The 15,826-nt window shown below is 33.4% G+C and overlaps 1 protein-coding gene across 1 annotated transcript; it reads right to left on the bottom strand.

Moving 5' to 3' along the window:
- Positions 1-8,559: 8,559 nt before the first annotated feature.
- On the bottom strand, positions 8,560-13,660 carry LOC150110147 (peptidoglycan recognition protein 1-like). Its single transcript, XM_090416032.1, has 4 exons — positions 13,594-13,660; positions 12,654-12,836; positions 12,329-12,534; positions 8,560-8,700 (listed from the first exon to the last, which is right to left on the bottom strand). The coding sequence occupies exons 1-4, from the start codon at positions 13,658-13,660 to the stop codon at positions 8,560-8,562; spliced, it is 597 nt and encodes a 198-aa protein (XP_090272158.1).
- Positions 13,661-15,826: the final 2,166 nt, after the last annotated feature.

Here is a 15,826-nt window from a genome sequence, read left to right on the forward strand (position 1 = left end):
CTTAACTCAAAAAGTTTGCAGATTTTCTTTTTTTTTCCTTCCTCTAATTCAAAAGATTATTTGTGGCGTGACACACGCCAATGCATATCTTTTGAAAGTAATAGACTGCTGTCCGAAACCCACCTAAAGCTTAGATATGTATATGTGATGTGATCTCTGATGTGTTATATAAAGCTTTTTGAGTTTTATAAATCATGTCTTACTGCTAAAAGTAAGCCTGTGGTTTCCATGGAAACATTACGTCACTTCTGTCATCAAAGGAAACTTTTATGGAGGTTAACTACATGCATACTGAGTTCCTAGACTCCTCTACGCGGAGCGACTTTGCCGTAGCTAAAACACTCTGCACAAGAATAGCAGCAAGTTGTATATGAACTAGTTGCACTACTAATGTGTCAACGAAATAAATGTAAGTAATTAAGCAAAATATTGAGAAAGAATCATTCCATCAACTAAGAAAACTTTTATTGTTGCTATGACTATTCGCTTTCTACTCTGTTAATGGACGTTGTGGAAAGTCTTTATATGTTAGATGTTTTTTTTCATTATCCGGCGTGAGACGTACGGTAAGTAATCCACCATGACGCTCATTTAATATAAATGCTATAAACTTTGCTATGGGTTTCTAACATTTCGTTAGTGAGACTATCATAAAATTCTTTATTTAGTTTGGAAAAATGAAGTCTTTTTTTTATGATTTCAGTACACTTCACTCTTGTTCTCTGACCTCCAAAGTACTCATCTGAGTCACGTAGTTCTGCATAAAATATAAAGAAAGGCATACTGAAATGGAAATCTAGTTATGATTATTGGGTGAACCACTTCTATTCCTGTTTATAAGCTGAAAAATAACGATTTACTCAAATGACTGCAATTAATCGCGAATTTCGAAAATCTTTTTATATATGGTGGCTATTTTTCACTTTGATCTTCTTCCTGAGATAATTCATAACTCAATAACGACCTTTTTATTTAGATCGTTGTCTTGTGTGAAGGACTATGCGTCATTTTTAGGGAGTTGGAGGGTTAATATACTGTTCGGAAGGCGTCTTGCGAAATCAGAAATGCTCTCTCTCTCTCTCTCTTATTTAATTATTTTTCAAATTTCATTTTTATTGCATTTTATTCCCAGAAAGACAGAGCAAAGTGTATGCTGTTCTTCAAGATAAAACAAGACATATAGTAAGTACCATAGGTCTCGAAGTTAAAACAATTCTGCTTAGAATCAGGATTGTAGAGTGGCTTTTTTTGCTTCTAGAGCCGTATTAATAATTAGTTCATTAAAGTTATAAACGAGAACCAAACTCTTACAAATGTTTTAAGGCTAATAATCAAGTGAAAAAACAATTGCTCGATAATTTATCACTAACAGCGTGCACTTGGTTGCGCTTCTCTACTCGAGAGCCTCTGGGTAAAGTGGCAAAACACGAACTTAATCAATTAAATTAATAAAAACAACACAAATATTAAGCATGACTTTAATAATTTCAGGAATAAATTAACCAGTACATATTAGCACTCTCTGCAAAACCATAACACATATCCATCGAACCTATTTCTTGCAAATTATGTATACAATCAATCATAATTTGCAAAAGTCAATAATATTTTGGCTTATTTTTTATCATAGGAATTTCTTTTACACACTATACATTATTATCATTGCTCCCTTTTTTTATTATTCTTATTTCTAGTTTTTGTAGGCTTTTTGCAGTTGTTTCTGCTGATAAACATTTATGAGCAGAAACAAACGCCATTAAGAGTTTATCTACATACATCATAAGTGTAACCTCTTCTTGTACTTTGACATCGATGCTAAAATAGAATACTATCGTCGCTTGAAAATATAATCAAGTGTCCGATTTGTTTTGTGATTATGATCCTAAACTGTACAAAGTGCCTCTTTTACCTGGAAAATTCTGTGTTTTATTAACTGATTAAACCAAGAGACAAAACGCATCAGATACTAAGAAGCCTCTTCTACAAAGATTTCTAAACTATACAGATATATTACACATGCATCACTTCTATCATTCTCGTTAAATTCGTTTCTATGTTCCGATTTGGATCAAATACTCTTAAGTGTGGCACAAAAGAAAAAAAAAGAAGAATTCTACTAATTCAAAATGAATTTTGAATAATCGAAGTCTTCGGTGCGTTTCTTAAGTCCCTGTATAATGACACTATATAGCAAATGCCGGCTTGTTTTATCATCAGTTCGTCATTCTTAGTTCCACAAGGAACTTTCCACGTGAATGCCATTAACAAATATGAATGTCATCTTTCTACTTCATTATTCATAAATAATACAAGCTTTGCAAGCCCGTTATGCTATACCATTTTTAAAGTAAATGAAATATATATATATACATACTTCATTAATTTTCTTTGGATAAAATGGCGTAGAAATGGTTTCAGCCTTAGAGATATTTCGGTGTTCACAACACACACACACATACACCCACCCACCCACCCACCCACACACACACATCCACCAGGTTGTTGACTTCACAATATCAAAGCAGTTCGTGGAAATGAGAAACAGGAAGAAAGAAACTGCTGTATAAACCACAAACATGTGTCACGCGATAAGCAAAGTTCACATTCACAGTCTTATAGTGATTACAACGATGCTCTTAAATCGATAGTGCATCTATTATCTTTAGATATTTATGGGGACCTGCTTATATTCAGATATCTGCGTAGTAAGCAAAGGGCAATAAAAATGTTCTCAAGTAAATTTTTAAATATATATTCTGTAATCACTAGGTAATCCTTTCAATAAAAGGTTAAAAATGTATTCAATTTTAAATTAAAATATAAATAATTTCAAATATTTAAAGGAAGTTAAAACCTGAAAATTTTCTTAATTTCTGACAATCGTTCGAACGTTTCACTTTTGTTATTCACTACAGAGGTCGCGCTGTCCGGACTTTCATTTTGTTAATTTTACAGATGAGTAATTTGTTTATTAAAATGCAGTTTAGGTCGAAATTTAATTTGTTTTAATTAAACAAAAAATTAAACAAAATAAATATAATAAATAAATAATTTATATTTATTTTTATATTTTTAGATATTTATATATTTATTAATAAATTAATTAATAAATAAATAAACAAAAAAAAAAACTTATGATTCAACAAGTTATTGAAAAATTATTTTCAATAACTTGTTGAATAATAAGATGAATACATTAAAATTCATTATATATTATATTTAATTTAAATTTAGGGAGAAATTTATTTTATTTAATTTTTTTTTCAGTTTTGCAGTAACAGTAAAAAGTATTTTCAATAACTTATTGAAAAGATACAACAGAAATGGAGGATGAAAAGTTTATAGCCTGTGCAAGACAGTAATCAGTTGGAAAAAGAAAAAAAAAAGAATTCTCGGAATAAGGAAAGTCTGGAGATCAAGGGAGCATTGCGCAATAACCTTCGTTTGATACATTTTAACAGTGTGATGTAGTAGAATAATGAAGTTGCAGTCGGACGTGCAATATGTAACTGGAAAGAAAAGCAACACAATGATGATGATCTCAAAAGTCAACGCTCCATGTTAGATATCACAATATAGTTGGAGAGAAAGAGAGAGAGTTTCAAATCCATGCAATGCATGGATGCGCAACTTCTGATATATTCATAATTACGATGACATCAATACCGACAAGCTTATATTACAAACTTGTTCTACTTAAACTCGGTCTTTATACCATCCAGTACCGTAGTGACCAAAGTGCTTAATATTATTTCATTTTGTATAGATAAATAAATTGTTAACGCCTTTTATTCCCAAAAGTAAAGCTCTAACGTTTTTTGAGAGATCGATGGTTGGTCAATCTTCACCTTTAGTCATCACTGATAGCTGGCAAAAGACTATCAATGATCCCACACAAGAGAGGTTTCCAAGCCTAGAGCACATCGGTGCAGTGTATGTTTTTATATATTTATATGTTTTTTGAACAACTGAAAATTAATCCTTAGGAAAAACTGTGTGGGAAAGACTGTTCCAGATTATAGAGATAGAAAGTATGAAAGAGGGAGGGGGGATGCGTGTAAGAACAGGCACAAGTCGGAATCGTTGGTTTATGACAAAGGCTGGAGTGAGTCTGTAAGAGCGAGTTCACCAATTAACCGAATCACCTTTTTCTGAACATATCAAGCATTTTTAGCATTTTTACAGTTGTAGCTAAGAAATAACATATTGAACGGAAAAACATGCCTAGTTTTCTTTTAATGCAGAAGAGATGATGACTGTGTTTATGCCAAGAGAAGCTAGATATGTCACTCCAAAATACAGAGAGAGAGAGAGAGAGAGAGAGAGAGAGAGAGAGAGAGAGAGAGAGAGAGGGAGAGATGGGTATTACGAAAGGTAAGTTAAGGTAAAAGTGTAGTTTTATATGCGGTATTCGGTGGCATTGAAGTATACAATATTATCCAAAACCCCGCTGAAATATAGCCAGGCGATTAGTATTTACAACTAATTATAGAATATCTTGCAGTTTGAGATATATGGCATTGAAATGTTTGTGGAATGCAAAAGATGAATGGAGTGAAGTGGTTTGTCACTTCAAATCCAGTCAAAGAAAGTGTGGATTAGATTTAAAGTTAGTGATAGAAGAACGTCATTTATAAATAGGAGGAAAAAAGAGCACAGGCTAAAGTATGAAGTCCTGGAGTATTTCAACACTGGTATGGGAAATCTGAAGAAAGAAAGCCATCCACCATGACATTCCGAGAATTACCAGTAAGTAAATTGGCAATTCAGTTGCAAAGGGTGAAAGACAGACCGTACAATGATCATTTGTTAAGTAGGCCTTTAGAAGACCCTGATCAAAAAGATATCTATAATAGATGGCTTCTAAGCGCTGAAGGAGTTGACTGTTTATGATATCCGCCATTATTTTCAATAGAAGTAAAGTGAGTGCAAGCGATAGTAGGATGACTTTTTCTTTCTTTGGGATTGGTTGGGTATAGGCTAGTTTCCTTCCTGAAGAGTAAAATGATAGATGACTATAAGAGACTATAAAAATTATATGTGGGTGTGGTGTTAGTTCAGCAGCATAAGATTTAGCTAGAATTCGGGGAAAACAAGAGGACCAGAAGAAGACTCTTTGGAATCCAAGTTATTCAGAATTCTTTTGATGCCATTCTGACGAAAGACTAGAGGATATATTCAGTGTGAGATTCTCGATAATGCTGCTTGCACTTTGCCTTTCTCATCAACACAGAAATAGAATGAGAGCATGCTAGACCAGGATCAGTCGTGTTCGGATGATTTCGCAGCACTACCTGGATGTGAGATAAGTGGAAGCATAAATGTGCAGAAGTTGCATCGAATGGGCCTTTGTGAGGAATCAGAAGGTTTGTCTGCCATTTATTTAGGAGGTAAGTTATGCTTTGATTTTCAACGTTAGATCTAGGTTGGCTGATGGTCTTTTTGCATATAACGCTTACTGCCTTGAAGGGTGAGTAGGAATCTTGAGTTCTGGTTTCGAGCCACTTGCGATATGTATAATGATTTTTATTAAACTACTTTGGGTAGACTTGTTGCAAAAAAATGTTTACATGGTTTAGATGATATGGTATTGTGAGGTTTTGAATGGAATACGGAATGTATTTTTTTTAAAGATTAACTAACTTTTTAAAGATTTCTGTAGATCTTCACATTTAATTTAATTACTTATTTCTATTTGAACTCCCTGATTGATAATGAAAATATCAGAGAACAACACTGAAATCAAAAAGAACGGATCGCTTATTTAGTTTAATTAAAGTAAGTTCTCGATTGGCCAATAATCGAACTCACTCATTATTTGATTCCTTTTTCTTCTAAATGGATGGGAGTCACGATCTCAATGTTTTGAATCAAAGCTCATTGCCATTTGGCATATATAATAACAGGACTTTATTTTTCCGTTTCTTTTTCGGGATTATTAAAATTATTGTCAACATCAAGTCATTAGATTGATGAATAATTCTTGTCAGAATAATCTAAGAGGTCCATTGCTACCAATATGACACCATGGGGCACCAGACTAAAAGCAATACCCTGGTCTTCTAGGTTGGGGGTTTTGCATAAGGCTGGTTACCTTACCAAGTTAAAAAAAAATCTTTAACTCAGACACTGGAATTCATTGGACCGAAACAACGGAAAACTACCAAGAAAGAACAAAGGTAAATGATTAGGAATCTCGGATATTTTAAAAGTAGCCACGTGGAATGTGGGAAGCATAACAACAAAAAAAAATTAGAAATGGTAAAACAACTAAAAACTAAAAATATTAATATAGCCATGATAACAGAAACAAAAAAGCAATTAAAGGGGACAAAAGACATCGATGGTTTTACTAAGCTATATAGTGGAGTGGACACATATCAGAGCTTCCATTAGTGTGGTCATTTTAATCGATACTAAATGGAAAAATAGAATACGAAAGTACAATTTTGTAAATGATCGAATTATAACAGTTAAATTAAAAACAAATAGAAGCTGCTTAAATATTATAGGAGTATATGCCCCTGAAGAAGGTAGGAAAGAGGATTCCGAACAATTTTATGAGGAACTACGAAAACAGTTAAATAAAGGTAATAAAAATGACTAAATGTTAATTTAGTCCAACGCTGACATTACGATCAGGAGATCGTAATGCCAGTGTTGAAAATAATCAAATCCCAAATGTCTTAGGAAAATATGGAGAAATTTGTGTGAATAACAATGGGCAAGAATTATTAAACTTCTGTACTTTCAATAATTTTAAAATAACCAATAACTTTTCTCAAAGAAAGAATATAACTAAATGCACTTGGAATGGCATAGATACAAGATCTATAATTGATTTTGTCATTACTAATCAGAAACTGGCTCCACATGTGAAAGATGTACATGTTTACAGTGGAAGTGAAATTTTCTTCAGATCATTATTTAGTAGTCTCTAAAATATAAATACTAAGAAAATGAGGAAAGGAAGTAAATAATAAAAAAAACAGGAAATAGAACATGTAAGCAAAGTATATCTATTACAATAAAAGTGCATTAGATTGCTTTATCAATCACGATTAACAGGTCACCTAAAAGAATGAAAATCAGTGAAGATATAGAAGAATGGAAAATTTTAACAAAGATAACCCATAAATCAGCCTTTGAAGTACTTGGAAAGACAAATAAAACATTAAAAAGTACGTCATTAAAAACTCTGGAACACAGATATAGAAAATGCAATAACAGAAAAAACAAATGCCATAAAATCATTGTATAAAAACATACAAAGGAAACCGAAGAAATATATAAAAATAAAAGAAATATATCTAAAACCATAGCACAGAAAGCTCAGCAAGATTCTTGGGACAGATTTATTAATAAAATAGAAGACATACATGGGAGACAAGACATAGCCTACAAAATATGAAGCAAATTAAACAACGAAGAAAGAGATACACCACAAATCAACATAATACAAGAGAAGCAATGGACAGAACGTTATAAGAATTTATAGTATGACCCAAATTTAATAACAGAAAATAATAATGAAGAAATCATCACTGATATAGAATCAATAAAATTGGAAGAACTAAAAGAAGCAAAGAAACTAAAAAAACTAAAAGAGCTTTGGAAATATGATGGAGAATGTTTACGTCACAGATTCTTAAAATAAATAAATATCGGAGGAAATGTGAGGTTTCATCAGATTGGTTAAAAGCTAAGGTTATATCAATATTTAAAAAGGAGACCGAGATGATTGTGGAAATTACAGAGGAATAAGCTGATTAAATACAAATTACAAATTTACAGTAAAATCCTGAATAATAATAATAATAATAATAATAATAATAATAATAATAATAATAATAATAATAATAATAATAATAACTTAGAAATATTGCAAACAATCTACTGTCAGAAGAATAAAATGGTTTCAGACATGGAGGATCATATATAGGCAATATTTATGTTTTAAAACAAATTATTGAAAAATGACGAGAATTTAATTTAGAGACAGATGGATTTCGAGAGCCTTTATAGATTTCGAGAAAGCTTTTGATAAAATACACAGAGAAAAACTATGGAATATAATGAAAACACAAGCATTACATTTGGTACAAGCTATACAAACTTTATATAAAGATACAAAAATACAGTTACAGTTAGGTAATAAATTAACAGAAGAGATTGGAATAAATCAGTCAGGGTGTCAGACAGGGATGTAGCTTATCTCCAATTCTATTCAATATATAACTTTTTTGATAATCGTTTTCTTTGCATTCTTGCTATATGGTCTAGCCAGTTTTTCCTATATTTAATCACACACACACACACACACACACACACACACACACACACACACACACACACACACACACACACACACACACACACACACACACACACACACACACACACACACACACACACACACACACACACACACACACACACACACACATACACACAATGAAGATGATACTCAAAGTGATTTTTTGGTCCAAATTATATCATCAAGAAAGTGTTCATCAGCTCCATTACTAAGTTACCCAAATTTTGGAGATTTCGTATAGCTCATTCCTTGCAAATGTAAAAAGGCACCTTTTCCGTGTAATGGGGCAATCTTTTCATTATTTCGTATAGAACATCACCAGGCGACAGGGTGCAGGAGGCATCACGATGCCCATGAAGTTTGTAATCTTCTGTGATATATCCCTAAAAGAAAGAAATTATGAAATTTTAATAACAAGATTAATAACAAGATCACAGTTAAATTTTATAAACTGTAGTAATATTAAAATAAAATTCACTCTTAGTTACAAATAGACGTGGCTCTGCGATGGACTCGCACGAATAGAAAATATTAATAATAATGATAATAATAATAATAATCGTGGTGCATTACAGGCACACCATAATTTTAAGATTAGGTGTTTGGTCTTAAAGACCAACTGTTCACTGAGTATATCGAAATTGTTTTGTAACAGACTATAATTTAAATGGCTACAGCGACTCTTTAACGCTTTACCTGAATTTATCAAATCTGAAGTGTCTCAAACATTTTTAGCAAAGCTTTAGTCCCAAATTTTATATTTAGAAAACTCTAGAACGGACAAAGAATCAGACCGAAAAGCATTACTAAATACTGCGTAAATATTTGCGAAAATATTTAATTTATTGGAAGCCCGAAGTGCATGTTCGTTCTCTAACGCAGAGCATCGCGCTTATCTAAGCTTGCCCGCAATGCTGAGATTCTACTACTGGCCTTTCGTTAGTGGAATTAATAAAAAATAAAATAAAACTTATAGTTTGCTATTTATGAAAATGCTAGAGAAAAGTTTGTTATTTGTCATGCTGGAAAAAAAAACTGTAAACTGTAATTCATTAACAAATAATTATCAATTATACAAAGATTTATAACCTGATATTAATTCGTCAAAAATTTAAATTCAAAATTCATGATTTAACGAGACACCTTTTAATTTTCTAAATAACATTTTTATATAAACTAAATTCTAAAAATGAATTCGTCGTTTTCATAGCCACATTTGCCGTTATATTAGAATTGGATTACGTTAAACCATATCCAACAGAGTGTTATGGTGATGCATTTCCACAGTGCCCATGGATTCCATTATCCAGGTTGATACCTCGATCAGCTTATTTAGTAGCTTGAATGGGAAATGAGGGAGGGTTAGAAAAAAGTTCAGTGTTTGTTCTCTAGAACACGGATTTCACTATTATCTAACCTTACTCCACGCAGGGAACTAACTCGATAGAGTATATAGGTTTATTATTTTTTGGGGGCTGATTCATTTGACAAATGTAATTCATTAATAAAGTCGCGGATATTTACATCCATTTAGGGACTTCATCTGACTGCGAAGCATTGAAATCCCATGAAATATCGTTCAACTGAATTTATTGAACTGTCACGCGATAAGCAACATATGACAGAAGGAACTCGAGGACAAAGAGTGTTAGATGCGGTTTTTAGTAAAACACATGACTGTACTGTTCTGCCTTCAGTTGGTGACAATTATCATGCTGTATTGACGTCGGAAATAGCTAAGTTTATTACTGTTCCATTCAGAAAAGATTACATGATGAACTTCAAAGCAGGAAGTTATGATCAACCGAAAAGAATGCTAGGTTCCATCCCATGATATCCATTGCTAGCTGAGAAGGATATCGGCATGTGAAGTGTTTAAAAAATAGATGAGTGGTTTAATATCGGAATGTGTTCCTAGAATTCCAATAATAAACAGAATAGGAGTACGATGGATGCGTTGTATTAAGCAAGAAATTTATGATAAAAAGATTATGGGGAAGATATACCTTATGCCTAAGGATGTTGTCATTTATGAAAATTATAAGGAGCGAGCCAGAGTAGTTGCAATTATTGTACTGAAAGCTAATTGAGTATAAAAGAAATTGGTTGTGCAGGCTAAAGGCAACCCAAAAGAATTTATTGTTATGTTGTAAGTAAAAGTCCGCGCGGTTTGCCAAGTAGCTTATGCGTTTCGCAATCATATGCCCGGGAAAGGAGTGTTCTGGGTTCCATTTCCCGTCGCCGACGTGAGGAGCTTAAGGATCTTTCTCAGACATAGCAAAGTTAGCCGGTCATGGGTGTGGACCACAGAGTTTTTCTCCCCAATTTTTCTGTGGTTTTTCCTCCCGCAGACAGGTAAACCGGCCCCGTGAACACACGCATCTACAGACATAGGACACACCGGGAGGCATAAGGCTAGCCACCTTATCCTCGGGACGGGTACTGCTTAGAAGGGCTAAGAATATCCCCGTAACAGGTCATTAGGCCTAATACGTGAAGGGAAGAAGAAGAGATGTTGTAAGTAAAAGAAAGAAAAAGAAAGAATGAATGTAAAAGAATAACTCTCATCAATGTGGATGGTACGCGATTTGCAGATGTAGAAGATATTGTTCGATTAATGAGTGCCCATTTTGCTAAAAGCTTTCAACCTGATGTATGCAACACTGACCTCAATGTTCTCTATGATAAGGGAAGAAACTCCGGTGTATGAGTTACTACTAGAGGAGGTACTAAACCTATTGCATAAAATAAACATGAATTCGGCAATGGGATGTGATGAAATATTAGCACTGATGCTAAAAGAAACTTTGTTTTTTGAACTAGTTTGTATTTCCGACCAGGGAAGATTCCACAGGAGTGGAAAGAATGTATGATAATTCCATTTCATAATGATGGTGCAAAGACTGATACGTATAACTGTCAACCTATAGGTATTTTGGTATGGTGGTGAAGAGTTTGTAAAAGTTCCACAGAGATAGTTCTGCTATGAGCTAAGGAAACCATGTAAGCCAGTAACAAGCTATTTCAGCATAAGCCTGAATGCAAATTATTTCGAACGTAATCGTTCGAAATAAAGTAAGATATAGAACGAACTGGGATATGTTTTCAAGATAGTTTTCTAGATAGGTGGTTAAGGTCCTAAATTGATCGGTCATTTGTGTGATGTGCTGTTAGTATACGTCATTATTATCTTCATAACAATGTGTGGGAACAGACATGGCCGAAGGTTAAAATCATGAAAAAACGATAAAAGTACTGGCGTCGATATCGTGGAAAAACATTTATCAGGTCATAATGGAAATATCAGTTATTTCGGTGAAATGTTCCTGATAGTAACAATCATTACTAATGACAGGGCATCGACAAATAAATGCATTCATTATACTGTGATTGGTTAATGGTTAAATTTCAAAATTAAGGCGGTCTCTTTCTGCCCCTTAAGGCAAACTTAAATCATCGTTAATGCCCAGATTAAAAGCGCTTGTGGTTGACGAAAGTTAACAAGGAATATATTTTCAACAAAGTCTTACCATAATAACAACTTGTGCATTTCAACTGTTGAGCACTAAATGAACCAACGAAATATCTTGTCAACTGGCAAAGCGAAGTATTTGAAACATTTTAAAACTCAAGCTGGATTGTAATTACATTACATTTATTTCAAAAATATTTCATTGAAAATATTTCTTGTATTTTTAATTCTTTTTTAATATTTTAAACCTTAAATAATTTCGAAAATTTGATTTAAATATGTTTATCTATCCAAACCTCGAATAGAAATGCCAAAGCACCTCGTAATAGAGAAATATATTATTCTGCCGAACAGTTAAACAGAGATTACTGTTCGGGTTTATTTTGAAAAGCAAACCATTTCCGTTAATCTATCACAAGCCTTAATTTTTTTTTTATTGCCTTCGACTGTCTGAATTTTTTTTCATCAAGTGATACTGTCAAATTTCAGCTATTCTACACATACGCAAAATTCAAAGGGGGAGGAGGAGACACACTTACCAATTTGACCCCGCATTGGATTAGCCTTTCTGCGGCGTCTAGCATATTCTTGCTTGGAATCAAGTATTGAAAATTTCCCATGAAGGCAATGCTAATAGATATGTTGTTGTATCCCAGAGTGTGCGCTCCAACTTGATCCCAGCTGCGCACTCGATAAACACGTCCATCATTGCCAATCACAAAATTGTATCCTAGATCTCCCCAGCCTGAAAATAAATAAAATATACTCTCTTGTCAGAGCAACTTCGGTTTTTTTTGTCGCTCCTAAACTAGCTTTAAGAGAAAAATGAAGATAATAGCACTACCATTATTCAAATAAACCTACCGAGATTCAAGTGAAAATCTTGCATAGATTTCATTATTTTAATGCAAGACTCTTTATCTTTACATGTAATACCTGCTGTGTGATGGAAAAATACATGCTCCACAGGAGTGTCAAGTGGATCAGGATCCTCAGGAGGTTTTGCTTTCCATTCATCTCTCTCAACGATGTTGATTCCATCGCATTCTAAGAAAAATAAAATAAAATAAAATAAAAAGTATAAAACTCGAGATGGTGCTGCCCTCTGTTGGATCATTCAAGAAACACATGGTAATAATAACTTACTAATGATATTTTGGTCTTTTTCATAAGGTTCTTCACTTAACGAGAGATTTTTAACATTTAATAATTTCAACTAAGTTAAATAATGATTTAGTTTCCAAATGCATTACTATTTGAAGTACAGAATGTTTCAAAAAGAATGTACCGATTTGAAAATTGTAGATCTCTGCAAACACGAACCACAAATGAATGCGACTTGTACCATGTGAACGGCCTTGGCCCATAGTTTGATATGACGACCCCCAGATGCCTAGATGATTGTTTGGCATCTGTTACGACGTTTGCTTATGAAGCCATACAGATTGCAACTGGTGCAAGCTCTTCGTGTAGGTGACAAACAAAAAAGAACAGAATTTTGTGCTAATCTGTTAGAGGACATGGAGGACGACACCTTCCTAACAAAGGTTGATTTTTAGTAAGCAGCCTTTCATCTAAACGGTAAAGTTTCGCACCACAATTTTCGCATATGAGGACTTGAGAATCCACATGAAATTGTACAACATGAAAGTGATTCACCAAAACTTAATGTTTTTTGCGTGGTTTCTGTTAGCAAGGTTTATGGCCCTTTCTTTTTTGAGGAAAAAACTGTTACGGAAAACTCTATCTTGAAATGGTGCAGGACTGGCTACTTCCACAGCTGAATGAAGAATCTGAAGATTACCTTTTTCAGCAAGATGGAGCACCGCCACATTGGAACCTCCAAGTTCATCGGTTTCTAAACGAAACATTGCCTCAGCGTTGCACGGGACCCCACGACTTGGCACTACATTCTTGGCCTCCAAGATCTCCAGACATCACACCTTGTGACTTTTTTATGTGGATAAGTAAAAGACTGTGTTTATGTTCCTCCATTACCCTCTGACTTGGATGAGCTCAGAACCAGAATCACGGCTGCAGCAAATTCTGTGACAGAAGACACTCTCAGATACGTTTGGGATGAATTTAGCTATCGGCTTGATATTGTCCTTGGAGCAGGTCGAGGGCACATTGAGCATTTGTAATTGTGGTGAAACGTTAGGCCTTACTTCATACTTGGTAATTTATTTTGTAACTGTACCACATTTTCATTATTAAATATAATTATTTGTCATCGGGTCATTCTCTTTGAAACACCCTGTATATTAAGAGCTTTATATGCAATACTCACCCTGCATGGACATTGCTGGATATTCATAAGTGAGTAATACAATTAGCATTAGGCATGACGTCATTAAGGTTATATTAAGGTTTTGATGAGAAGCCATTGTATTCTGGCTGAAAGAAACAATTGTCCAGTGCAATTCTAAAACATTGTTCCTCTAAAACAATCCTAAATTTTTATTATGAACATAATAATAATAACAATTTTTATATATCTATTCTCTTTCAATGATATTATATGTACACAAAAGTAGATAAACAAAAATTAACATTATTAATACTAACATTTGTTAGAATAAGTAGAATTAATATTTAAAAAAGAATAATAATAAGCTTTATTTAATAATAATAACAATAATAATCATACTGATCCTCGAGAATAGTTACACTTTGCTTTTAACACCGTAATACGGTGTTAAAAGTTACGTACTATTACAATATATACATTGCACATATGGGAAACAAACTACTTGTTAAATTCGTAATGCTATATAAAAAGAACATCGTCTTCACCGTCGTTTTGCATACATTTTATCTTTTATATATTTCCATATACAACTAAGCCATAGTTACATTTTTTTCGTCACTGGGATTAAGTGTATAATTCTGAATGTACTTATTATTTATAAATGTATGTTTCACAGTGAGATTATTATTATCATCAGCCTATTTATAGCTATACGGTCAACACAATAGTCTTAACGAAGAGTTCAGTGGTCAATGTTAAATGAATAATAACAATATTAATATGAGGATTAATTTATTAAGTCGTCTGAGACGGGATAATCCCAACGACTTCGAAGTAAGGGGTTAGCTTTCTTGAAGAGAGTGGGATTATCCTATATTACTTATGTTGTGTGATACATTTTGTGGATGGAATGTTGGCTTTGGATGCTGCAGTTTTGTGATTTATGAAGTATATATATAGGGTTAATGCTATATTAACTGTGTTGGTATAGCTTCCACAGTTCATGTTTTAATGTTCTGTAATTGTCTATGTGTTTTAAATTTTGTGGTAGGTTGTTGAGTAGTGTGGGTATGAGATGTGATCTCGTTGCAGAACCGTATGAGTTGTTGAAGGATCTTTGGGCGTAAAGAGTTGTGGTCGGTAGTGTTATGCGATACGTGTTTCTGTTGTTACGATAGGTATTGTTTGAAGTAATTCCTTAGTAACATTATGTAGTGTTTCATGTTTTTAATACTCAATATTTTGCATATCCTCATACGCGGTTCGGTTATTGGTTACTGTAATAACTAGGTCTCATCAACACTGTTGAAACAATTTTCCTATAAAATGTTTCTAATTTGGTTAAACGGCTGTTTGATGTGTTTGCATAGACTGTTATACGACACCTGAGTTGTGATTCGTAAATACAGTGATATATGATTTTTTTTACGTTAGATGGAATCATGTCTTTTAATTGGAAGAGTTTTGCTGCAATAATGCGGAGTTTCGTATGTTGGTATTCCATATGTTTTGTCCATTTGAGGTGGTAATCTATGTAAAGGCTACATGTGTGATTTTGGGACAATGGCAGCTTTTTTGTTGTTAATGCAGTGGTATATGTGACAGTGTAACGCGAATTGGCAGGGGCCCATGATTCTTAGGTTCTGCATAATTAACAAGTGCATTTTGGTGCTGTTCATTGTAATTGAATTTTGGTAGAATTAAATTATGATTTCGTTTAGGTCTTAGAGAGCAGTGTTAATGTCTGTGGGAACTGTTACTAGCGCGTTGTCATCTAAGTATTGAT

The sequence above is a fragment of the Typopeltis vanoorti genome, chromosome 1 (assembly GCF_054136105.1).
Source record: "Typopeltis vanoorti isolate ZY-2024b chromosome 1, IOZ_Tvanoo_1.0, whole genome shotgun sequence".
Taxonomy (NCBI): domain Eukaryota; kingdom Metazoa; phylum Arthropoda; class Arachnida; order Uropygi; family Thelyphonidae; genus Typopeltis; species Typopeltis vanoorti.